This window comes from Ahaetulla prasina, chromosome 12 (assembly GCF_028640845.1).
Source record: "Ahaetulla prasina isolate Xishuangbanna chromosome 12, ASM2864084v1, whole genome shotgun sequence".
Lineage (NCBI taxonomy): Eukaryota > Metazoa > Chordata > Lepidosauria > Squamata > Colubridae > Ahaetulla > Ahaetulla prasina.
The window spans coordinates 25,979,678-26,005,981 of NC_080550.1; the positions used below are offsets into that span (position 1 = coordinate 25,979,678).

A 26,304-nucleotide genomic window follows, 5' to 3' on the forward strand; every position below is an offset into this window, starting at 1 on the left:
GACTCCTTAACCTGAAGAATGGTTTCCAGCCACCCCGCCTCCACCCAGCCCCAATGCCCTCTTTCCCCAGGAGGGAGGGGCACCTAGTCAGCTGAAAGATCCCTACTTCCCCTGCTCTGCCCCAGCTGCACAAACCTCAGGGTGTTGGTGGAAATGGCGACAATCCCCTCCGGGCACTGCTCTGAGGCGAAGCCAGAGGCAAACTCCAGGGTCTCGTAGGAGAGGGGGGTGAGGTGGAAGCGGGACTGGTAGGAGTAGCTCAGCCAAGAGCGGCTGGACATCGCCAGCACCTGGAGCGGGTGAGAGCAGAAAGAAAGCGGGGCTGACTTTTTCCGAGTGAGGAAGTACCGCCGGGCAGATCCAAGATCCTGCTGACATTCTGGTAACTGACTTGGGGTTGGCCCAGGTCGAGCATCAAAAATGCTTCGATAAATGAGCCTATTTCATCAAGAACCGATGGCAGGTCAGAGTTTGCAAGCAGCTTCGTTCACAAACAACCTGGCAGTTTTGACATTCTCCAAGTGGAACCAGATTGGGAAAGACTTCCTGAGGTCTTTCAGTCTCCTGGACTCCTGCATAAGACAATTAAAGGTCAGCAGCACAGGAGGGGAAAAGGTGAGCATTTGAAATCTTCGGCACCGACCAGTTCTGCCCTACCTGAAGGATGCTGGCAAAATGGAGGTGACCAGGTTGAGCCCGAGGGAGGGGTCAAGTGCGTCATCGGTCCCTTTGCACAACAGATCTAAGCCCAGCCCTCCTTGAGTTCCACTGACTTTCATCTACCACCAATTTGTCTCGACCGCCTGTAGTTCAGATTCTTCTTTAGAGGCAGCATGAGATAAACTTGTACTCATTTTGGAGCTAAGCCTGGCTCCCGATTTCTTGTGCCTGACAAAAACTGCCAATGAATCTTCACGTTTTCTGACCTGCATTTGCAGGTTTCCGAAGTTGTTACCAAGTGACAAATAGTCCTCAATTAGTGACCACTCATTTAGCAAGCTCAAAGTTATAACGAAGCTGAACGAGGAGTTATGGCTGGTCCTTCCATAGTTGTAGGACTGCCATTTGTGACCTTCAGGCCAGCTTCCGAAAAGCAAAGTCAAGGAGAAGCTGGCGAGAAGTCACGGTCATGTGACATCACACTTAGCAATCACACACAATTCCCTTAACAACCACAACCAGAACGGCTGATGTAAGTCGGTGTGGTGACAATTTTTTGCTTTTTGACTTTATTACACATAAGAGTTTCCGGTCCCAGCTTGAGACTTCCTGACCAAAATGTCTTAAATCCCCAGCACTTAATCATAATTGCAGCATCTTCAAGAACAGGCAACATATTTTTGATTGTTTTGGGGGAAGTTAGGAATTGATGAGAATTGTAGGATTATAATTTAGTTAGGAAGGAAAATTTTTTAGTATATGTATGCTTTATTTTTACTATACCTTGTGTTTGTTCCGGGAAGTCGGGGAAGGGGAGGGGGGTTTGGGAAGAGAGGGGGGAGGGAGGAAAAGGGGGAGGGGGGAAATTTTGTAAAACTTTTTCAATAAAAAAAAAAAGAACAGGCAACATGAACATCAAATATCATCCCTACTGTACAAAAAGACTCAGACAAGCTTATCTTTCTACATAAACTTTTCCAGATAAACACATCTTCCCCTCTCCCTCCTTTCCAACAATATTCCTGCCAGCTGTATGCACAATTACAAACACAGCTGCTACTTTTTATTCTGTATTTGAGAAAAAAGTAAAGCTTCATAAACTGCCGTGTTTCCCCAAAAATAAGACAGGGTCTTATTTTCTTGTGGGCTTCAAAATAAGCACTTGGGCTTATTTTCGGGGAGATCTTACTTTTGGCCCCGCTCTCTCCATCATTCTGTCTGCTCCCCGGAAGCAGCAATGGAAGGGAAAGAGACGGGGGTGGGGTGGGGGTGGGAGAGAAGCGATCCCAGCTGCCTTGCAGGAGGCTTGTGTGGTTGCACCTGCAGCAGATGGAGGCAGAGGCATGGGGGAGGCAGGTAATCCAGACACTCTGTGGTGTTGCTTTTTCGGTGCGGCCACAGGCAAGCCGAGAAACAGAGGGATGGAGTGGACAGCGGGTTGGGATTGCTTCTGCCTCCAACTGCTGCCAGTGCCTCCTGCGAGCGCCCCACAGAAAAAGCAAAGTGGCTGGCCAAGGAGCTACCAGCTTCGGGAAGTGGCCTAAGAAGCATAAGCTCCGCACCCAGAAAGAGACGGGCAAAAGTCTGTGCAGTTTGCTCCATCACCCCACAGCTGTGGACCCTGGCCAGGAAGACGGAGGGCAGAGCTGTGTGCTGAGCCTGCAAAATCTTTCCCACCTCCCACCAGGTTAATGTGCAGCTCCTCACCTTCGCTCTCGCTCCCCCCTCACCACCCCCAACCCCCACACCTGACCCTCTTTAGACTCTTTGGCTTTCCTACAGCCGGAAAGAAATCTCTCCCCCCCACCCCACCTGCCCAATCAGTGGTGGAGCTTCAGTGCCTGGCCGGCAGGAGGAGTCTCACCCACCCTGCCTGCTGGCTCAGCTGCTGCTTGGACACTTCTCAGGTGTGGCAGGCCCCATGCTGCTGGCGTCGCAGGTGGAGCCCTGCTTACCAACTGGTAAGAGAGCTGCAGCGCTGCCAGGGTCCGAAGACCGTCGGGCTCAGCGTAGATGTACGGAAAGCCCCGTGTCTGCAGCACCAAAAAGGTGGCGGCAGGTGAGGCAACACAGGCAGCTGCTCCCGAAGGGACCCTGGCAGGTTGGTGGTGCTCAGGATGTTTTTGGAGGTTTTCAATCTGGGATGATTCAACCGGCCAGGCAGGATGAGTCCTGCAGCGCTGCCTAGCACAGTGCTGCCAGGAGGGCGAAGAGCCCAGCAGCACTTTGGGCAGCCACTTGGCCATTTAAAGACTTGTGGATTTCAGTGCCCTAGAACTTCCCACAGGCCCCCCCATCAGCTCCTCCCCCTTTCTGGGTTGGGGTAGCTTGCATCCACCGGATTCACTGGGGTTGGAAGTTCAATCGCACCCCACAAGGGATCCTCCATCAGCTGAGCAGCATGGGCCGGAAGCTGCCTCTCATTCTGTTTCTCTGTAGACATCTCCCAGTGCAATGCTCTGCCACGGCTTCAGAGCAAACCTCCGCCGTCCCTGCGGAAGATTGCAAGGCTGGAGGCTTTGCCTTGCTCCGATCAGCAGGAAAATCCTCCCCCCCCCACCCGCATTTCCCTGCCGATAGTTCTATCTTTGGGGAGCTCTGCACAGACCCACATCCCAAACATGCTCCCTTCGAAGCCTTCAGCCTTGCAACCCTGCACAGGGAAGGCAGAGGTTTGCTCCGAAGCTGTGGCAGAGCATTGCACTGGGAGGCCTCTGCAGAGACAGAGAAGTTCAGCTGATCCTTGGGCCACAATTAAAGTGCCAAGCTTCCATAAGGTGACCAGGGAAGGGAAGGGCTGCCTCCTGTCCTAGCCATGCCCACCCCTTCACTAGGGCTTATTTTCAGGGGAGGGCGTATATTTACGCCTACCCCAAAAATCAGGCTTGGCCTTATTTTCAGGACATGTCGTATTTTCAAGGAAATGCAGTATGTCTAGCTGTGTCTCTTTAAAAATCCCCATTAATATTCCCATGTTAGTTTTCTCTTCTTCCCCCTGGGAGGTGGGGGGGCGGGCTTTGAGGCTGACCCCATGCCCTCCATGGCATCACACTCACCGCTTCCTGGCCTTGCATCCGGACTCTGAACAGCTTCACAGGGCGGGACCCGAGGTACCTGGTCCTTGTGTCAGATAGATCACCGGTGACAGGGTCAAGGACAGTTCGGAGGAGCACACCATTCTAGATGGCAAACGCAGAGAACCCAAAGGAGAGAAGTTAAGTCCAGGTTCCAGCATATTCATCATTTCAAGCTCCTCTCTTAAGCACAGCACCGCTCCTAAAGTATACAAGCACTTCTAACTTTTCATAGTTAAGAAATGAGGCATTTTGAAATGCAGCCAACAGCAGAACCTTTTCAGTGAAGCAGTGGAACTTTTTTCCACCAGAGAAAGTCCTGCCCCATAGAAGGAGGGGGGGAGGACAGAGAGCAGCAGCATTCATGGCCAGCCATTTCATTTGGAGAGTTCAAGGGCGTCTCTTCTTCTTTCCTAATAGCAATAGCACTTACTTATATAGCGCTTCACAATGCTTTCCAGCCCGCTCTAAGAGGTTTGCAGAGTCAGCATCTGCCCCCCCCCCAACAATCTGAGTCCTCATTTTACCGACCTCAGAAGGACGGAAGCCTGAGTCAACCTAGAGCCTGGTGAGATCTGAACTGCCAAATTGCAGGGAGCCAGCAGTCAGCAGTAACAGCCTGCAGTACTGCACTCTAACCACTGTGCTTGTGGTGAAATCCTCTGCTGGTCGCCACTGGTTCACTGCCCACGGATGCACGGTGTGTGCACCAGACGCACGCTACGCACACATGTGAAATCCACACCAAACACGGGCTTTTGGATTGCTTCTTTTTTTTTTACTTTTTAAAGCAATTTTTAAAAATGCTTAAAAAGTAAAAAAATAAAAAAAGAAGTTCCAAAGATCAGATCTTTGGAACTTTTTTTTTTTTTTACTTTTTAAAGCATTTTTTTTATTACCAGTTCAGTGAACCGGTAGCATTTTTTACTACCAGTTCGGGTGAACCGGCCCGAACGGGTAGCATTTCACCCCTGCACTGCAGCACTGTGGCCCAATCCACACCAAGGACTCACTTCTCTCTCTTTCGCTTCCTCCCAGGCCAATGAAAGTTTGGGGGAACCAGAGCAGCAGGATCCCACCCACCCAGGCCAAGGCTGCTCATTTACTGGCTGGGTTGAACAAGGGAAGGCAGCCTGTCAGCATCTACCCAAGCCAGCCAAATCTTCTGCTCATGTCTTGGAGGGAGACAGGCAAATACCGCCTCCTGCCGCCGATAGCCTCCCAACGACCGGTGCGCTCCCACAGAGCGGGCCTCCTCCAGGTGCCGTCGACCAAGGAATGTAGGTTGGCGACCCCCAGGGGGAGGGCCTTCTCTGTGGCAGCACCGGCCCTGTGGAACTAGCTTCCTCCAGGGTTACGGCAACTCCCAGACCTCCGGACCTTCAGGCGTGAACTGAAGACCTTATTATTTCAACGAGCTGGACTAGCCTAAGAAATAAAATATTTTTGACTTCCGCTTGGCTCCACCTTTCTCGCTGGGTGCTAATTTATGGCACTGGATATTGTAAAAGCGGTGTAAATAGCTTTCGAACAGCTGTTCCCGACTTAATTTTCCCTCTCTGGTTGAGAGAGCAGGGGAAAAGAGCAGGGGGGAGAAAGGTAGATTCCCTTAGGGGCTTTGTTTTTGTTATGCAAAGTCCTGGAAGGTCGAGTCCCTTCGAATCCCTCCTATCTCCATTATCCAGCAGGAAAACAGGAAAACAGCAGGAAAAGAGGAAGATGCCCAAGTTCTGCTAACAATTGATTTCTTTTTGTGGATTTATAAGCAGGCGGAAGAAGCATGAGTGAATAATTACTGGTTTGCAAGTATTGTTGATTTCCTGACTTCCTCCTCTTTTTAAAGAGAGAAAAGTTATTCTTTTTTTTTCCTTCTCTTAAAATGGCGTTTTAGACTAACTGCAAATAGACCAGCCTTGCTGCGAAATCGAAACTGAATGGAGACATCATCTTATTGTGTTGGATTCTGGTTTGTTGGATTATATTACGTTATTTAAGTATTTCATAAGGGGATTTTCAGCAAGAACTTTGTTATGAAGGTTCTTTCAGAAGAATGGATTCGTGACTTTATACAGGATTACACAGAAAGAATGTATTTAATTACTCAAAAATACGAACTGAAACAGGACTTAAATGCAATGGATGAAGATATGATCGTGAATAAACAAGTTGATGTAAAGAAGTTTCCTTTAAATAGTTTGGATGAAATGTCAGAATTTGTGCTACAGGAGGCTGTCTCCCGAACTGAAAAAACTTATAGGTTTAATGTTTATCAAGAATTCCCTCTTTGGATTGATGGAATATATGGTAGTATTTTGTGGATTTTTGAACGTAAGGATTTACTAGGCAATATTGTGACTGACTTTTCAAAAGGAGAAATGAAGGAAAGACAGAGATTAATGCATCAAAAAAAATGGCAAGAGACAAAAGTACTATTCTTTGAATTATTAATAGACAAAAATATTATTGTCCCTGAAAGACAATGACGAAGACCTGGAAGAAATGGGTTGATTATATGTTTTATATCTAGTATAAAAGACTAGGTATTTGGATTTATACTGGATTTTGACGAGGATGGACTAAATTTGAATAGCTACTGTAACTCTTGGTATTGAAATTTTATAATGTGTTGTATTGTATCTTGAATAGAATATTTTTGAAAGAGTTTATGTAAGGAAGACCTGGGGGGAAAAATTATATGGTTATAGAAGCTATAAGGGAGATATTTTATGAATTGGATTGGTTTTTTATGTTTTAGTTGGTTTTAAATACTTTAGGATTAATTTGTTTTATTGATTTATATATTTTGTTATTTTTAATTCTTAATTTTCTTATTTTTATATATATATTTTTTTCTTCTTGAAGGATTTTGGTTGTGTTAGGAGGAAGTCAGAGCTAGAGAGGGAAAATTGGTATAATAGTTTTGGCGGAAAATTTTCTTAGCATATGTTTGTTTTATTTTTAACTATACCTTGTGCTTCATCCGGGAAGTCAGGAGGAGGGAGTAGCGAAGGGAGGGGTTGGGGGAAAAGGGGATTTTTTTGTAAAACATTTTGAATTAAAAAAAAAAGAAATAAAATATTTTAGTTAATTTTAAATGGGTTTTAACCGGTTTTTACCGTTTCAGTCATTTGGCAATTGAAATATTTTGTTTTAATTGGGTTTTAAATTGCTTATTTATTATTGTTGTATTTTTTAATATGCCTGTGAACCGCCCTGAGTCCTACGGGAGATGGTGCGGTATAAAAGTATAAAAATAAATAAATAAATAAAAATAAATGTCGCAAGAAGCCACCTGCATGTTAGGGATAGTTTCCATCTTCTCATCCTTTGAAAAAAATCTCACCTGGGGAAGACCTCTATGGCGGGGGTGGGGGTCAAACTGGCGGCCCACAGGATGGATGCATCACATGCAGGGCATGCCCACCCCACCTCCGCGAATGGGGAAAATGTCACAAAACGTCATGTGATGGCAACATGACACTGTGAGTTTGACACCTGTGCTCTATGGCATTCAAGACATGAAGATGACTTTTCTTGGCATTTTTCCTATTTTGTTTGATCGTAAAAGTACTTGGCATAAAATAAAATCTGGCAATATGGGAGGAGAAACAAAGAAGAATGTAGGGACAAGAGTTTTCTCTTCTGGACCGACTGCCAGCAGACGGGGCTATTTTTTAGAGTGAGCAGTGAAAAGGCTGTCCTGGCTCGCTGAGGGCCACGATTGGATCGCTTTGGTTGGGCAACCAAAGGCTACAACAGGGAAGAGCTGCTTCAAGGCTGGAAAGAGTCCCGGGGCTTTCTCACCTGTAAGCCAATGTTCAAGTACAAAAACCCAATGGAGCTCCGTTCTCCCAGCTCATCTTGCTTCTCAGCACCACCCATTTCCACGATGCACAAGGATTCTGGCTGTGCAGGGAGAGCCTGCATGCTCAGAGGCTGCAGACAGTCCTGAGGGGAACAAAGGATCCACTGTTACGCAGGAGCAGGCAGGCAGGAGAAGCCAACAGCTCATTCCAGGAGAGCCCTGCTGCATTAGCCATCTAGAGCACAAGAGGAGAGGTAGCTATTTTCCGAACTGAAAAAACTTATAGGCTTAATGTTTATCAAGAATTCTCTTTGGACTGATGGAATATATAGTAGTAATTTGTGGATTTTTGAACATAAGGATCTATTAGGCAATATTGTGACTGACTTTTCAAAAGGAGAAATGAAGGAAAGACAGAGATTAATGCATCAAAAAAAATGGCAAGAGACAAAAGTATTATCCTTTGAATTATTAACAGACAAAAATATTACTGTCCCTGAAAGACAATATGTGAGGAAGATCTGGAAGAAATGGGTTGATTATATGTTTTATATCTATTATAAAAGACTAGGTATTTGGATTTATACTGGATTTTGACGAGGATGGACTAAATTTGAATAGCTACTGTAATTCTTGGTATTGAAATTTTATAATGTGTTGTATTGTATTTTGAATAGAATATTTTTGAAAGAGTTTATGTAAGAAAGACCTGGGGGAAAAATTATATGGTTATAGAAGCTATAAGGGAGATATTCTTTGAATTGGATTGGATTTTTATGTTTTAGTTGGTTTTAAATACTTTAGGATTAATTTGTTTTATTGATTTATATATTTTGTTATTCTTAATTCTTATTTGTTTATTTTTTTATTTTTTATTTTTTTTTCTTGAAGGATTTTGGTTGTGGTAGGAGGAAGACAGAGCTAGAGAGGGAAAATTGGTATAATAGTTTTGGGGGAAAATCTTTTTAGCATATGTTTGTTTTATTTTTAACTATACCTTGTGCTTCATCCGGGAAGTCAGGGGGGGGAGGGATTAGTGAAGGGAGGGGGGTTGGGGGGAAAAGGGGGGGGATTTTTTTTTTGTAAAACATTTTGAATTAAAAAAAAAAGAAATAAAATATTTTAGTTAATTTTAAATGGGTTTTAACCGGTTTTTACCGTTTTAGTCATTTGGCAATTGAAATATTTTGTTTTAATTGGGTTTTAAATTGCTTATTTATTATTGTTGTATTTTTTAATATGCCTGTGAACCGCCCTGAGTCCTACGGGAGATGGTGCGGTATAAAAGTATAAAAATAAATAAATAAATAAAAATAAATTTCGCAAGAAGCCACCTGCATGTTAGGGATAGTTTCCATCTTCTCATCCTTTGAAAAAAATCTCACCTGGGGAAGACCTCTATGGCGGGGGTGGGGGTCAAACTGGCGGCCCACAGGATGGATGCATCACATGCAGGGCATGCCCACCCCACCTCCGCGAATGGGGAAAATGTCACAAAACGTCATGTGATGGCAACATGACACTGTGAGTTTGACACCTGTGCTCTATGGCATTCAAGACATGGAAGATGACTTTTCTTGGCATTTTTCCTATTTTGTTTGATCGTAAAAGTACTTGGCATAAAATAAAATCTGGCAATATGGGAGGAGAAACAAAGAAGAATGTAGGGACAAGAGTTTTCTCTTCTGGACCGACTGCCAGCAGACGGGGCTATTTTTTAGAGTGAGCAGTGAAAAGGCTGTCCTGGCTCGCTGAGGGCCACGACTGGATTGCTTTGGTTGGGCAACCAAAGGCTACAACAGGGAAGAGCTGCTGGAAAGGCTGGAAAGAGTCCCGGGGCTTTCTCACCTGTAAGCCAATGTTCAGGTACAAAAACCCAATGGAGCTCCGTTCTCCCAGCTCATCTTGCTTCTCAGCACCACCCATTTCCACGATGCACAAGGATTCTGGCTGTGCAGGGAGAGCCTGCATGCTCAGAGGCTGCAGACAGTCCTGAGGGGAACAAAGGATCCACTGTTACGCAGGAGCAGGCAGGCAGGAGAAGCCAACAGCTCATTCCAGGAGAGCCCTGCTGCATTAGCCATCTAGAGCACAAGAGGAGAGGTAGCTATTTTCCACTCAAGTAATGCTTTTAGTTTTTTCATGGACTTCTACTGGGTAAGCAACATTCTTTTACTAATGTTTCAGAATCCTTATTTGGGGCTAGAAATGTGTCTTTCTTCCAGAATGCCCAGAAGCAGAGGCTGGGGAGAAAGATGGCATGCCAGGCGTTTAGTGAAATAGGGCTAAACTGAAAGAAATTTGGGGCGGTCAACAGCTCTTGCAGCGTTTCCAAGATGCTCCTCGTTTTTAAGCACTCATCTTCAGCAGGCCCCACACTCAGCATATTCTCATCCACAGAAAATGAAACTTTCAGAAGCATAGCATGCAGCACTGGTCTTAGAACTATAAGCGAGCAGTGTAGATAAATCCTTCAAGCCAGCCACTTACTGAGGGATCAAGGGAAATGATCCGTACAGTGTTGTCTACCAGCCCAACCGCAAGGAAACGGGAGCGCTGCTCTCCAGGTGGAACGTTCGCCAAACTCATGCACACAACATCGGCCGACATCTCCTTCCTTTCCGTGTATTCATTCAGCTGCCCAGACTAGGAAGCAAAGAGACGAGAAGAAGAGGCGGGTCAGCCAATGAAATGGAAAGGGGCTAAACTGACAAGGACTCTCACGGAGGTTTCGGCTGCTTGGCATTACATCCATTTGCAGGGTCCCGCAGCCACTTCATTTTTGACAAAACTGGCCCATAGCAAACAATGGGTTTGCTTAATAACCCATCGCATGACCATCACAAAAAATGGCTATAAAATCAGATGGTCGTGCGGGTGACCTGCTTTATGACTATAGCAACGTCGACCATAGTAGCTGTTGTGTCTCGTCCGATCTCACCACAGCCGGGGCCTTCTTATCTGCTTCCGAACATGGAGGAATGTCCTAGTATGCCTCCCGGCCCCAGCCCTGGCTCCATGCCCAGACAGGCTGAAGAGGAGGAAGTATCTCCAGCCCCCAGCTCTGGCTCCATGCCCAGGCAAACGGAGCAACTAGACCCCTCCCCCTCCTCCACAGCATGTGAGCCTGAGGGAGGTCAATTGCCAACAGCTGCAGACTGGAGTGACCCTCGCGTCAGAAGACTTGATAGGCGGAGGCAACAGAAGGAAGGGAGGGGCAGGCCTGGATAAGTGCTGAGTCATGGAGCCACACCCCATGGCCTATATAAAGGATCTGCTTTCTGGCAGTCTCTGAGTCAGGCAAAGTCTAAACATATCTTGCTGAAGTCACTTTCTGGTCTCCTGCCTACCCTGAGGACTTTGCTAGGACTTTGGCAGAGCTGCAGAGGCACGCCTGATTTGGATTTCCCTGACCCGGCCGTCAGCGGAGGAGTGGGACACGACAGTAGCAGCCTCCATTACAGTTGTAAGTCAAGGATGACCCATATTTTCAAGCAGTCCTTTTTAAGAAACCTGGCAACTGTAAGAAAGACCACCGCTGAGCTGGCAAGAGCTTCCGTGAAGGTTGCCAGCCGATAGCCGTCTTGGGAAGTACGTGGCATTTGGAAGAGGATCGTCTCCACTCCCAATGACTAACAACAAAACATCCCAGTCCTGACTGAGCCGAGAGGCTCAAAGCCTCAAACCTGCTGGTTTGGCTCTGATCCTCCTTTCCAACCCAGCCCAAATGTACTTTCTATGCTCACGTACTGGATCCATCTCGAAGTAAACCAGCTCTCCTCCAGTAAGCGCGATCACCACTTGTCTCTGATTCACGGCACATTTGACAATCGTTTTTTTCCCAGGTGTTTTCCATTCATTAACTCGTTTATCCGCTCTTATGTGCCTGATGCCATCAGGATAAACCTGCAGGGATATAACGAAGGGGAAAAGGCTGCATCAGTCATCGCTTGACCCCCACAAAGAAGCTCCTATCAAGGCAATACCCCTTATGGTTAGCAAGGAACTTGGCAATTCTCTTACAATTAGTGATTATTAAACTTCCCATTCCAAGTAATCTAGGACGGAAGACCAGCTCAGTAACCAGCAATTTGAGAAGTACTACAGTTGTTTTAAAAAATAAGCCCATGAACACAAACCTGATTATTTACTCTCTTTTTTTAAAAAAATAAGGATATAACAAAAAGACGTTTTCAGAAGCATTTGTGAGCAAGGAAAACTTCCCAATAAGGGGTAGTATTTTTCAGGACAGTGTCAATTTGGTCATTCCAGGGACAGTTAGTTCCTTTTTCAGAAGGGAATTTTTTGGAAGAGAGCAGTTAAGGGCAAGTTCCCTGAGATGGTAGAGTTTTGCACATCCTAATAAATCTGTATTGTTCAAATCATAAAAACAGCTGACAAGCAAAGTAACTCTGTGCTCTGGCAGCCACTTGAAATTCATTCACACTGATCATACCGGCACTATTCTACTTTCTTCCCTGATTGCAAGCCAGCAGCTGTTAATCCAACTCATCCACTTCGAAGTAATATTTACCATCAAAACAGCCAGAACATCACACTGCTGTTTTTTACCTTAGTAAGAAACAGCCTATCTGTCTGGTAACCCAGGCAGAGATATGACAAGATGAGCTAAATTAACACAATCTAGCAAGACTGAAAGCACCAATTTCCCATCCTCAAACTGAATTGTTTGCTCCGTTCAGGGGGATCCTCCCTCTGGCAGTTAAGCCACTGGGGCTCCTGCCTCTCTTGTCTGAGTGTTTCCTAGGCAGCATCTCTTCTCCCTTTTTCTCAAAGTCACCCGTGGATTCCATCACACCAGCAATGATGGAGAGAAGAAGAAAAAAAAAGAGGGCCCAAAAAACTGCCTCAAAATCAAGCCCTCCCTCATTTATTTATTTATTATTTATTATTTAGATTTTTATACCGCCCTTCTCCCGAAGGACTCAGGGCAGTGTACAGCCAGAATAAAACAGTACAATATACAAATTAAGACAAAAGTTAAAATAACATATTCAATAAATGGCCGAAAATTTAAAACAGTCAAATTTGACCCATAAAATTCATAAAAATACCCCAATTAAAATTATTAAAATTCAAAAAATTTAAAAATTAAGCCAGTCCCGCTTGGATAAACAAGTGCATTTTCAATTCACGGCGAAAGGTCCAAAGGTCAGGTAATTGACGCAAACCAGGGGGAAGTTCGTTCCAGAGGGTAGGTGCTCCAACAGAGAAGGCCCTTCCCCTGGGGGCCGCCAGCCGACATTGCTTGGCGGACGGCACCCTGAGAAGACCCTCTGTGTGAGCGTACGGGTCGGTGGGAGGCATAAGGTAACAGCAGGCGGTCCCGTAAGTACCCGGGCCCTAAGCCATGGAGCGCTTTAAAGGTGGTAACCAACACCTTGAAGCGCACCCGAAAGACCACAGGTAGCCAGTGCAGACTGCGCAGGAACGGTGTTACACGGGAGCAACGTGTGGCTCCCTCAATCACCCGCGCAGCTGCATTCTGAACTAACTGAAGCCTCCGAGTGCACTTCAAGGGTAGCCCCATGTAGAGAGCATTGCAATAATCCAGACGAGAAGTGACAAGAGCGTGAGTGACCGTGCATAAGGCATCCCGGTCAAGGAAGGAGCACAACTGGCGAACCAGGCGGACCTGGTAAAAAGCTCTCCTGGAGACGGCCGCCAAATGGTCTTCAAACGACAGCCGTCCATCCAGGAGAATGCCCAAGTTGCGCACCCTTTCTGTTGGGGCCAATGACTCGCCCCCAACAGTCAGCTGCGGTTGCAGCTGACTGTACCGGGGTGCCGGCATCCACAGCCACTCCGTGAATAGAATCGTTTAATGGATAAAAGGGCGATGCAGCTGTTAAGCCATGGCCCTACCTGCACCAAAGCATCATCTCCCAGCAGTGAGCAGGACAAGGTGGGCGTGGTACCAAGGAACCCTGAGTCAGTCACTTCCTCCACAGTTTCTCCAATAGACAGGACTAGGGTGGCATTGACGAAAGAGACAATGATGTAGGCATCAAACTCATCTGGTGAGAGAAAGAGGAGGAAAGATTAGGGGGTGGGGGTTATCTGTGATGCAAAGATGGCCCATAGAAGCTCCTACAGCATCTCTGATGCTTTCCCAAGGGGAAAATATTCAGCCACTAGGAAGCGATGGCTAATCTTTGGGAAACCAAATTTGACATCAGGTTAAAAAATATCAGAAGCCTCAGGAAAGTCATTCATTTCTGATTTGACCCTAAAGAGTGAGAGCAGTTTCCCCTGAAGCCAGGAGATGCAAAAGTCCAGAGCTGAATTCTGAGAGCACTCACATGATGTGGTGCGATCAATCTGCAAAACCATCAGGCTTATTACGAATCAGAGCTAGAGAGAGACACGGAGGCCATGGAGTTCAGGGATCCAAACGGCGACCTCCGGTTCCTGTGTGAGCACTGCCGTCAATGAAAGGAAGCCCTTCGTCTCTTGGGTCCTTGGTTCTACTCTCAGTCTTCCCTATTAAGAAGCTGCTTCTTAATAATCCACAGACAGAGCAGGATGCTTCTCTGCAATTGATTCTCCATTGGAAACTACTTTGATGCCTTCATAAGCACTCAGATGCAGACCTAAGTGCTTGGACGGCATAGGCAACACTGTGAGAATGCACAAAAGACTAAAAAAACCCCATAGCTCCTGTGCCTCATATGCATGAATAACGCAAGCTATCTTATTAGAAGTTAGGTAGGCCTATCAATGTAACACCAAGGCTAATCCTGTGAAGCTAATCCGAGCATCAGATTGGGTGCTCTAGTCCCAAACAAAGGTCAACATTCGAGACCAGGTCATCGCACAGCTCAAGTCAAAAAGTGAATCATGCCTTGCCAAGCTGCAGTCCAGGTTGCCATCCCTTGGGTTGAAAACGTCCACATAGAGCCCACATGCACGGCTGCTGCCTCAAGAAACCAAGGATGGCACCTTCTTTAGACAACCCTAGCAGAGTAGCAGTGATTGCTTTTCCCAAAGGGTCAGTAGGGTCACAGTGAAAGTCCTTCAAAGGTCTGAAGGGTGAGGTAAGTGAAGGTCAGCAGAGCCTCAAAAGGGCCCTTGTGGAAGATCAACGTATCCTCATTCACAAACCATTTTCCACCCGGAGGCAAGAATGGAAAAGCTGTCCAAGTCAGGGATGACAGAGCAAGTCATAACCCAAAAAGAAAAAAAAGTATTCTTGATAAGAGGACATGCATCTGTCAATCCAACCAGTGTCTTGTTAATATCTTTATTAGTCCTATATTGAGCTTCAACATAGCCATCCGATCACACAAGCCCCTCGGAGGAGAGGAGGTGGCCACATTCCCAATGAGCCTCTGACCCCTCAGTCAAATAACAGAAGCCAGGCGTGGGATTTCGTGGGGCAGAGAAGGCCATCATCTTCTCACTGAAGGGGCAAAGGGACCCTGGAAGGCTTGATGGAAACCGATTGGTGGTAGCAGGAATCTTCTACAGAGGGGCAATGTTCCACAGTCACGTAACTCTGATTTTTTACTGGTATCTGGGAAAAAACTCCCATTACGAGAATAGATTGGCTTAACAACCATGTGAATTGCTTAATGACTGTGGTCACTTGCTTTACGACTGTCGTAAAAATTGTTGTAACATCAAGTCACATGGAAATTCCAGGCACAATTGTGGTTGTTAAGTGAAGATTACCTATATACAACTTTAATGCCATTCAGGTGATCCAGTGGCAATCAAAAAAATGTTCTGACAGCATAAAGCTTTTTCACACCCACACCCACCAGAGCAAGCTGCTCAGAAAAGCTCCAGAATAATGGAATGGGAAGGGACCTTGTAGGTCATCTGAGTCTCAACATCTTTTTTATAGTGTGGTGACCAAAACTCTAGGTGTGGTCTTACTAAGGCTTTATACGTGATCTTGATTGTATCCCTCTGTTAATGCAACTTAGAACTGCATTGGCTTTTTTGGCTGCCACCACACACTGCTGGCTCATATTTAATTGGTTGTCCACTAAGACTCCAAGATCCCTCTCACAGTTGCTGCTCTTAAGCCTGGTTTCTCCCACTCTATATGTGTACTTTTGGTTTTTCTTGCCTAAGTGTAAGACTTTACTTTTCTCTACACTGAATTTCATTTTGTTAGATAGGGCCCAGTGTAAAAGTCTGTCAAGTTCCACCTGGATCTTGAGTTATCATCTAGGGCAGGGATGTCAAACTCACAGCCCGTGGGCTGGAGGCGTCACATGCTGGCCCCATCCCTGCCCGGTTTAGTAAAGGGGGGGAAAAAATCCCAATACGTCACTTGATGCCACGAGTTTTGACACCCCCGATCTAGAGTGTTGGCTATTCCTGCCAGCTTAATATCATCCACAAATATGATAAATTCCCCTCCTATTCCCTCATCTTAAGTTGTTTATGAAGACATTGAAGAGTACTAGGCCTAAGACGGAACCTTGTAGCACCCCACTGCTTACTTCCCTCCCTGTGGATGTAGTACCATTAAGGACAACTCGTTGACTACAGTTTATCAGCCAGTTAAAAAACCACCTGATGGTAATGCTAACTATCCCACTTTTTTCTAGCTTACCAAGAAGTAGGTTGTGGCCCATATTTCGCTGATCTACTCATTTAGTCACTATGTTGAAAAATGAAGTAAGATTGGTTTGGCATGATCTGAAAACAATCTTCAGAAAAGCTATTGTCAGGATTCTCAGCAAAATGTAGAAAATCCTATTACACAAAATGTAAGCGTAAGCATCAACTGCTGAAATTGCTTTGGACTCTTCCATTCAGAAGCGAAACAGCCAGCTGTGGTCCCTTCTCATTCTAAAAAACTAAAAAAAGCCATGGAACTTTTGAAAGGAGGAGTCCTACTTTCATGAATTGGCCCAAAAGATTCCTTAGTACAACTGGAAAATACATTTCAAATTTAGAAGGCCAGAGTATTCCAAGACTTCCTGCAGCAGGAGAGCCACTGAAGTCCCACCAGTGCTAACCAACAAGATCACTGCAATCCAGCAACTCTGAAGAGCCATGCTTTGCCCGCACTGCCCTCCCGCACACCCAATTATAGCATTCAGCTCCTCTGCCCTTATTTCACTGAACGACCCTCCTGGGGGAAAGACTGAACAAGAAGGATCAGCTGGGCTTTCTGGTGCAGTGGGATGGACCAGCTCCAGCCTCCTTGATTTGAGGATGTCTCTAGCTAGCCTGAAGTCATCTTCCCTGCCCCTCCTTCCCCACCCCCCACAAAAGACAAACAGCTTTAGTCTTTTTGAATCTCACTGAATAACAAGAGTTAAAAGGGACCTTGGAGGTCATTGCTAACATTTCACTTATCTTTTCTGTTAAGATGATCTATATAGTGACTAATATGATAAATGTGTACCTATTCATCCTGGTTTATTCTGTAGTTCTTCCAACGCTAGAACTCAACAGGAAAAAAGCTCCATTTAATTTTAGGTTGTCAGCAAGAACTGTTAACCAAAATCAGCTTCCATGGACTCTGCTCAGTCAAGAATTAGAGTTCAGCGTACTTCCTCTCACTTGCTGGTCATTTTGCCAAAAATTGAAGAACTAACAGTTTCAAGAATCAGAATTCTAACATGTTGCAGGCTGATGGTCCCGCTATGCTAAATTTTGCCCATTGAGTTGTCCGGGAAAGTGAGAACTGAGAGTTCACACAAGAGGTCAGCCCAAGTTCAAGTTCTAGGCATCACCTGAAGCTAAGAGTCCTCACATCCAGCATTCTGTCTGACTGATGTCAACAGGACTCGCATCTACTTGACTGCAGATAGTCCATGCCTATTGGGCTGTCTAAGTCTACTGGAGGCTCTTTCAACATATTCACTGGAAGATTTAAATCATTTTTAAATCTGTTATCTTAGATGCTTGTAAAGGTTTTGCAAGATAGATGTCAAAGTATTATTATTATTATTATTATTATTATTATTATTATTATTATTATTATTATTATTATTATTATTATTATTATTATTATTATTCATTCAATTTTTATACCGCCCTTCTCCCGAAGGACTCAGGGCGGTGTACAGCCAGGTAAAACAAACAATATAATATACAATTAAAATACAAGTTAAAAAACTTATTACATAAATTGACCTAAAACTTTGGAACATGAAAACTAAAGCCCACTAAAAAATTACTAGTAAAAATTTAAAACCAATAAAATTTAAAACCAATAAAATTTAAGCCAGCCCCGCGTGAATAAATAAGTAAATTTCATTCTGACTACTGATGCATAAAAGCACTCAAAAGACAAGCCAGGTATTCAACAACAGAAACAGAAAGGAATTAACTAGATGGCGATCACCAAGCAGCCCAAGGCCCCCCCCCCCCCCCGGTCAGAAACATGTGTGACCATTGGGAGGCCAAGGAACAAATGTGGGGCAGGAGCATGAGAGCCAATCTTCTCACTATGTGCTTTGGCAGAAAGTACTGAACAGCAGGGTTAACACCACAGACAGACATCTGAACTATGGCAGCCACTCAAGGCTGCCCTTTGGCTTCTCTTCACGGAAGCAAAGCAGGGGGCAATTCCAGAGGCAGGAACAGATTTGCAGAGATGCTCATCAACAGGTAAGAGTGTGAGTAAGAAAATGTGCAGATACCTGGTAGAAGCACTAGTGCAGCCCAACCTGGCTTCACTAAAAGGGAGGAGTGGGAAGCCGCAATGAAAACAATAATGAAGTGTTGCCCTCACTGTGAAGGATGCCATCAGGAAGAGCCTTCTTGTGGGGAAACGCTGCACGCACAGGTGGGAAAACAAAGGATGCTCACAACATGGATAGTGATGATTCGGTAGTGGGGTCTTTGCAGCTCGGTGCAATGGCAGCCATGGTAATACTGGAGCTGAATCCAGCTAGCCTGCTTTCTCCAGATGTGTGGATTTCAACTCTGGAATTCTCAGCCCTCCTTCCCCACCCCCCACAAAAGACAAACAGCTTTAGTCTTTTTGAATCTCACTGAATAACAAGAGTTAAAAGGGACCTTGGAGGTCATTGCTAACATTTCACTTATCTTTTCTGTTAAGATGATCTATATAGTGACTAATATGATAAATGTGTACCTATTCATCCTGGTTTATTCTGTAGTTCTTCCAACGTTAGAACTCAACAGGAAAAAAGCTCCATTTAATTTTAGGTTGTCAGCAAGAACCGTTAACCAAAATCAGCTTCCATGGACTCTGCTCAGTCAAGAATTAGAGTTCAGCGTACTTCCTCTCACTTGCTGGTCATTTTGCCAAAGCTTGAAGAACTAACAGTTTCAAGAATCAGAATTCTAACATGTTGCAGGCTGATGGTCCCGCTATGCTAAATTTTGCCCATTGAGTTGTCCGGGAAAGTGAGAACTGAGAGTTCACACAAGAGGTCAGCCCAAGTTCAAGTTCTAGGCATCACCTGAAGCTAAGAGTCCTCACATCCAGCATTCTGTCTGACTGATGTCAACAGGACTCGCATCTACTTGACTGCAGATAGTCCATGCCTATTGGGCTGTCTAAGTCTACTGGAGGCTCTTTCAACATATTCACTGGAAGATTTAAATCATTTTTAAATCTGTTATCTTAGATGCTTGTAAAGGTTTTGCAAGATAGATGTCAAAGTATTATTATTATTATTATTATTATTATTATTATTATTATTATTATTATTATTATTATTATTATTATTATTATTATTTATTCAATTTTTATACCGCCCTTCTCCCGAAGGACTCAGGGCGGTGTACAGCCAGGTAAAACAAACAATATAATATACAATTAAAATACAAGTTAAAAAACTTATTACATAAATTGGCATAAAACTTTGGAACATGAAAACTAAAACCCACTAAAAAATTACTAGTAAAAATTTAAAACCAATAAAATTTAAAACCAATAAAATTTAAGCCAGCCCCGCGCGAATAAATAAGTAAATTTCATTCTGACTACTGATGCATAAAAGCACTCAAAAGACAAGCCAGGTATTCAACAACAGAAACAGAAAGGAATTAACTAGATGGCGATCACCAAGCAGCCCAAGCCCCCCCCTCCCCCATCAGAAACATGTGTGACCATTGGGAGGCCAAGGAACAAATGTGGGGCAGGAGCATGAGAGCCAATCTTCTCACTATGTGCTTTGGCAGAAAGTACTGAACAGCAGGGTTAACACCACAGACAGACATCTGAACTATGGCAGCCACTCAAGGCTGCTCTTTGGCTTCTCTTCACGGAAGCAAAGCAGGGGGCAATTCCAGAGGCAGGAACAGATTTGCAGAGATGCTCATCAACAGGTAAGAGTGTGAGTAAGAAAATGTGCAGGTATCTGGTAGGAGCACTAGTGCAGCCCAACCTGGCTTCACTAAAAGGGAGGAGTGGGAAGCCGCAATGAAAACAATAATGAAGTGTTGCCCTCACTGTGAAGGATGCCATCAGGAAGAGCCTTCTTGTGGGGAAACGCTGCACGCACAGGTGGGAAAACAAAGGATGCTCACAACATGGATAGTGATGATTCGGTAGTGGGGTCTTTGCAGCTCGGTGCAATGGCAGCCATGGTAATACTGGAGCTGAATCCAGCTAGCCTGCTTTCTCCAGATGTGTGGATTTCAACTTCTGGAATTCTCAGCAATAGGACTGTCAGCTGAGGAACTCTAAAACTGGAAGCTGGGGGATGTCCTTGTATCTCCTATGTATTAGCTTAGAAGTTCTCTAACCACAGTACCTGCAAGAGCTCTAACTATCTTGTGCATGAATTCCAAAATCTGGGTGTGTTTAAGATTTGATAAACATCCTGAATACAGATATATTAAGATTCCCAGGTTTAATGGAATATGGAAATGACCACATATTCTATCTATTAAAAGAGCTTAGGAGACCCTAAGTATACCCAAAACAGCACCAATATCCTGTAGCTGCAAGTACACACCTGTGGGAGGAGATCAGCACCTCCACTGCCAGCCACCTGTGGAAGAAAACAGAAGGCTTGGTATTGGTAGTATCATAACCACATACCAGCCAAAGTTAGCATTTGTCCAGAGTTGTGTAGATACCACAAAAGAGAGAATAAAGAACTTCAGATACAAAAACAAAAGGCAAACAGGATTACCGCAGCACAACCATCCCAATTCTGGGTCAATAGCACATGCCAGGAGGGAAAACCACTGAGAATTAGGCAGGCCATCCGGTGATACATTCCAGGAAAAGCATTAGGAGAAACCCAATATTGACCCAGTAAAAGCTCCATCTCAGCCAATGGGCTCCAGCATTTGGGAGCAACAAATCTGATTCTACACTTAATACCTGGATGGAGCAATTTCCAACATCTTTTTATGCGTACAGATAGTCCTCACTCAACGATCACCACTGAACCTGGAATTTCCATTATAAGTCCCTGCAGTTGTTAAGCGGGTCACCATGTGACTTGACTCAATTTTACAATGGTTATAAAGTGAGTTATGGTGGTCATTAAGTGCATCCATTCTTCCAAATGAGCAGATTGGCAGAAGCTGGCAAAAAAATGGCACAAGTCACACCATCGCAGGATGCTGCACCTCGTCATGGATGTGAGCCAAGTGCTCAAAGGGCAACCACAGGATTGCGACAGGGGTTGGGCACAGGCAGCAACTGTGGCTTCAGTGACGGGTTGAAAGTAACTTGGAGGGGGGGGGGAGAATCTGTCGTAACTTCAAATAGTCATTAAGGGAGGAGTACCTATAGTTCTTACTCAGTTGCAGTGATCATGCTACAAATCCCAAGAGTAAAAAGGAATCCCAGGGAGAAATGCAGAGAGCTGCCTTCATGTGGTTCCACTCAACTGGCATCTAAGTCAGAGCAGAGAGAAACGACCTTATGCCAAAAAAAATCTCCACGCTAGTCCAGTTGCCCTCTCGGCATCCTGGTTCGCTGGCTCTGAATTACTACAGGGAGGGAAGCCAGTCAGAATCCATGGACTAAGCCTGTGTCACTTTCATTACACCGGGGGTGGGGGGTGGAGCCTGCAGGGGTGCTCAGTCTCAGCCCCTCCGATTCTGGCCATTCTTGCTTCGGCTGCTGGAAAACTCCTTGGCAAGCCTGAGTCAGTGACTGGGCTGAGGCCACACAGGAGGGCTCTCCTTCCAGATTCATTTAACCAGCTCTGTCGAGCAGAGATTGATCAGGGGTAAGATGGAACTGCCCACCGAGCTGTGGAAAAATCCTTCAGAGCTGCCAAGAATTCCACTAAGATGAGCGGCCATACGCATCTTCCAAACACACAGAGAACCCAAAGGGATCCCTCAGATGCCCAGCTAGATCTGTCCTTAACAGATCCGTGCTTCAAAAGATTTGGAGTGGCAGTGAGTTACTGTTTGGCCAGAAAGTGATCTGTCTGTTGGAAATGACAGCTGTCAGTGCCTTCCATATTCAGATAATATCTCCTTTGCTTAAAATAAAAACCAGTTCAAGAGTGGGCTCACATAATATGTGTTTTAACAGTCATAGCTACATATGCAAGATCAGGTTCACAATGGAGTCACAAACCAACCAAAACTCCTCTTGTTCAGTATGGAAGCCTCAGAGTGCCCCATCCCACCCCGCAAGGCGAAGTTAAGTACTGAAGAAGGGGCACTGCCAGGTACCTGGGAAGCTAACAAGTCAGCAGAGATAAAGCTTGTCTCTGCAGCTCCGTTTCACATGCAGGCACCCCCAACTGCCAATATCTGGCCACCAAGGCTGTGACATCAGGAATGCAGCAGAACCTGAATCCAAGGAGGACAGAGCTCCGAAAGAACGTAACTGCCCGACTATGGACCAGGGTTGTGTATCTTGGCTGCCCTACCTCTGCATCTGTCTGGAAAACCCTGATAGAGCGGGAGGGGGGGGGGAGGAGGAGAGGCACCTACATGGTCCATAACACTAATGAGACTTCATTAGGCTGTCAGCGTGTGAGTGACTTGGACACTTCCTCAGTCCAGTTCATCCCATTAAACCGACACCTCACGCTGGAACCAACTGCATGCTCTTAATTCACTGAGTCCCAGTCTTTCCACCCAACTTCTATCTTCTCATTTCAATATAACCGTAGCCCACAGCTACACAGCTTCCCCCCCCAGCCCCCAGCAATCAGGGTTGAGGTACCTTCGCCTAGTCTGTTCTTGCACTTGACCAGGGAAGTCTTCCACCCTGCACCCCAGTGCTCTCCTTATCTGCCTGCTTTACAAGCCAACTGCTGCTCACAGCCACATTCCACTCTTTCCTCCTGGCTCTCCATGCCAGCTGCTGTTCTTGCCTTGATGCTCTCCCAGCAGCTAACCACATCCAGCTGCTTCCAACAGCTTTTCTTTGGGTACCACAACCGGCAACCTAAATTGGCTCTTCCTTGCTCTTCAGCTGCTTGGTCTGAAATGGTGGGTACCAGCCACATGGCATTGCCCCAACAGATCTAGTAGATACATGGAATGGCACTCATCACCCACAATTTCCTGAAAGTAGTGAAAACAAAATAAAAGTAGCAGCCCAGTGCCAACCTCTTGCTGGGGCTGAATATGAGTTATAGCTTTTTCCCTGGTCCTTGTTGTTTATATGCCACCTATCCACACTAAATTCAGCCTGTCACCATCCAGCAATCCTCAAACCTCTCAAAAATTTTCTACACACCTAGTTCTATTACTTCTGCAGCCTCATTAAATATGACACTGCAAAAACATCCAGGCATACACAACATAAAACAACTTTCCATCCTCTGAATCATCCTGACACCACCTTAAATGACCTATTTGAAACATAAAATATCTGAGCTAGCTGAACTTCATAGCAAGTTCCCCTCAAGGGAGCCCACCAAAGAGAATTCCACAGGCAGCAGAGCAGAAGGATCGGCAGCCATTCAACCACCCTGGTCCAAACTTGCATTCTGCTTTACGGCCAGCCCTTTAAACTAGAAACAGACCTGTAGAAGTGAGGGTGCTGTTCAAGGGAGACGCATCTTCCCCATCAACAATCCCACAGCAGCACCCCACAGTACAGCTTAAAGTTCCAAATGCGCTCATACACAGCCCCACATAAACATGCCACAGTAACCCAAATCGGATACAACCAAGGCCTGCGTCGTCCTGGTCAAATCTGACATATGCACTTGGTCTACTAACACTAGTTATGAAGACAAAGTCTGGCCATTCCCCAACTCTGATGGACATTCAGATCCTAAGAAGTCACCAAACTAAAATTTTAGGGATGGGGGGGGGGGGTAAGCCATCCACTGTAATTTAACCTCCTATTGTCTGATCTAACTTGCAACCAACTAGGAGTCCTTCAGTCTTGTTTGAACTGATTTTCAGTTTTGATTGACTGAACACCACAGACTAATGTCCCATTAAACAGACGACTTGGACTGCAACGAAAAAGGAGGGCAGAACTGGGCTTTATCAAGATCCTGGTTTTCCAGACTCCTCATGCTAGGCAATCCACCCCAGCAGCTTCATTTAAATAGCAAGCTCCGAGGTATATTATGGTCACAACTAGAGGCATTCAAAATGAAAAAAAGTTTTGCACACAACCAGTCACAGACGGCAACAAACAAATTTCTGAAGCTCCCCCTGTAACAGATGATCCAGTCTAGCCACTGCTCTGGTTCTTGGCACTGACCCCCAAGATGAATCGGTGAATAAAGTGATAAATAAATAGGACCGTGTGAATTGGTTCCAAGTTAAGTGCCAGGGAGAGTAGGACAGGACAGAAGCGGCTGAGGAGGGAGGGAAAATGACTAAGAGAGCACCATGGTCCAGATAATGCTATCAGGGGTGCTTTAGGAGCCACGTTAGACCTGCCAATCTTGTAATAGTCACAGATTACTCAAAAGCTGCAAGCTGTGGTGCCACGTAAAGCGTGTTTGGGGAGTTGCATCTCGCATTAGGACGTTCTGATACTACACTACCACACAGTGGCTTGTGGGCAGACCAGCTGTGCCCAGGTGCCTCAGCCTGAGCCATGCTCCTTCCCAGTTCTCTCCATACAAGAACTCTTCCTACCTTCAATGTGTCTCCTCACTGTCCACACAGCATTAGGATTACCGGGCAACTCCGAGACGGCCATTTCAGATACCTAGCAAGATAGAGAACAATAACTTAGACGTGGAAGATTTGTGAAAATGAAATAGCCTTAAGAGGCTAAAATAGCAAACACAACAGAATCAGGGTGACGCAAGCCTTCCTTCCTTTCTATACAGCTAAATCCCAGACACACATAAAACTTTGAAAAGAAAAAAACTCAAAAAATAGGTGGGGCTTTTTCTGGTGGGGGGAGGAGGGGAGGCATTTTTATCCAACTCCTTAACAAGAGAAAGGAGGGTTGGCCTGTTTTACTCCTTCACAGGAAGGAATAGTGACTCAAGGCCTTTAGGTGCTTCGATCTGAGCAGCAGCTGCTCTCCAAGACCCCGAGCAGTGACAGCCATCCCAACCCTCCCAACAACCCCAGGACATGCCAGGAGCTGGTATGTAGCCCAACAGGGGTCATCCAAAGAGAGACTTGCACATAACAAAAACATGGAGGAAACAAACACGGCACTTCGATCAAAGAGCACAAAGTGAAGCAAAGAATCCATTTCAGTCTGTCAGACTCGTTCAGGCGGCTTCTTACCTCAAGGCCGTGTCTCAGGACCCTCAGAGACGAACGAGGCCCCCTTCCGCATGCCACATACAGCTGAGGGGTATCTTCGTTTGCAAGATCAGCAATCTGCACGGAAATCCAATAAATGGTAATTAGAAACCAAAACACCCATCCGAGGTCTGCTTCTGCTTCTCCCCCAAAGCAGGAAGACAAAGGCTGTCACACACTGATGTGACGGGAAAGTAGACATGACTTAAACCTGAAGAATTTAGCAGCAACACAGAACAGGATTTAACTGTAAAATATCACTATCCCCAGGCCATTTGTCTGGCAGGCAAGCCCAAGCATCCTAACTTTAAACATATCGCAGCATCTGGCTTCTTTCTGTCAGGAAATGCTTGTTATACTTTGCTCGCTCACCTGAATGAAGGCCAAAGGAAGTTTCCTGTCACTGATGGCCACAGGTATAAAAATGATTTTCTCTCAGTTCCCATATCCCATCCACTTCTGATGTCCATATACTCCTGGCCTGCTCCAGAAATCTCTCATTTCCAAGGTGTACATCTCCTCTAGGCAGCAGAGGAGCCCCCCTTACCGCCTCAGTCGTGGGGTCCACACATGGAACATCTTCCCCAAGGACACTGGCCTGGCACACGCACACACGCATACACCCTGATGCTCCTGGCCCGGGCAGAGATCCCTCCTGGCACTGGCAAAGAGATCTGCAGTAGCAGTCACTTGAACGGTTGGTTGCACACTCAGATGTTCAGATTATATTTAACATTTTTGTCCATCTATCAAGTCCTTCCCAAGAACCTGGGATAGGTAGTTGTGGTTTAATGGTATTCAAACTACTGACGCAGGATGTAAGCTGTTCCAAGTAAAGTTACCTTTTAATATTGACTGGTGGCAATTCCATCCATCTTGTTGGTGCTCCAGTGGCGTTCCAGGTGTTTCGGGGTTGCACCCAAGGCATCTATCCCAAGAGGGATAGATACCTTGGGTACAACCCCGAAACACCTGGAACGCCACTACAGCATCACTTTCTTTTGCCAGACGTCCTGCTTCTGTTTGCAAGTCTTTGTATTTTGTGATCACACACACACACACACACACACACACACCCGGTGTTTTGTCTCTTCTCTTCTGCTGTGCTACCATGTCCACCATAGACTCTTTTTGTCT

The 26,304-nt window shown here is 45.5% G+C and overlaps 1 protein-coding gene across 3 annotated transcripts in view; it reads right to left on the reverse strand.

Annotated features, from left to right (window-relative positions):
- Window positions 1-26,304, reverse strand: part of SF3B3 (splicing factor 3b subunit 3) — a 61,308-nt gene that overhangs the window by 18,611 nt on the left and 16,393 nt on the right. For all 3 annotated transcript variants that reach the window (XM_058154939.1, XM_058154937.1, XM_058154938.1), the window contains exons 10-17: window positions 25,150-25,245; window positions 24,541-24,613; window positions 13,426-13,577; window positions 11,290-11,445; window positions 10,030-10,185; window positions 9,388-9,531; window positions 3,717-3,839; window positions 136-290 (exon numbers count right to left, since the gene is read on the reverse strand). In XM_058154939.1, coding sequence (XP_058010922.1) covers window positions 136-290; window positions 3,717-3,839; window positions 9,388-9,531; window positions 10,030-10,185; window positions 11,290-11,445; window positions 13,426-13,577; window positions 24,541-24,613; window positions 25,150-25,245 — 1,055 coding nt within the window. The remainder of the gene's footprint in view (window positions 1-135; window positions 291-3,716; window positions 3,840-9,387; window positions 9,532-10,029; window positions 10,186-11,289; window positions 11,446-13,425; window positions 13,578-24,540; window positions 24,614-25,149; window positions 25,246-26,304) is intronic.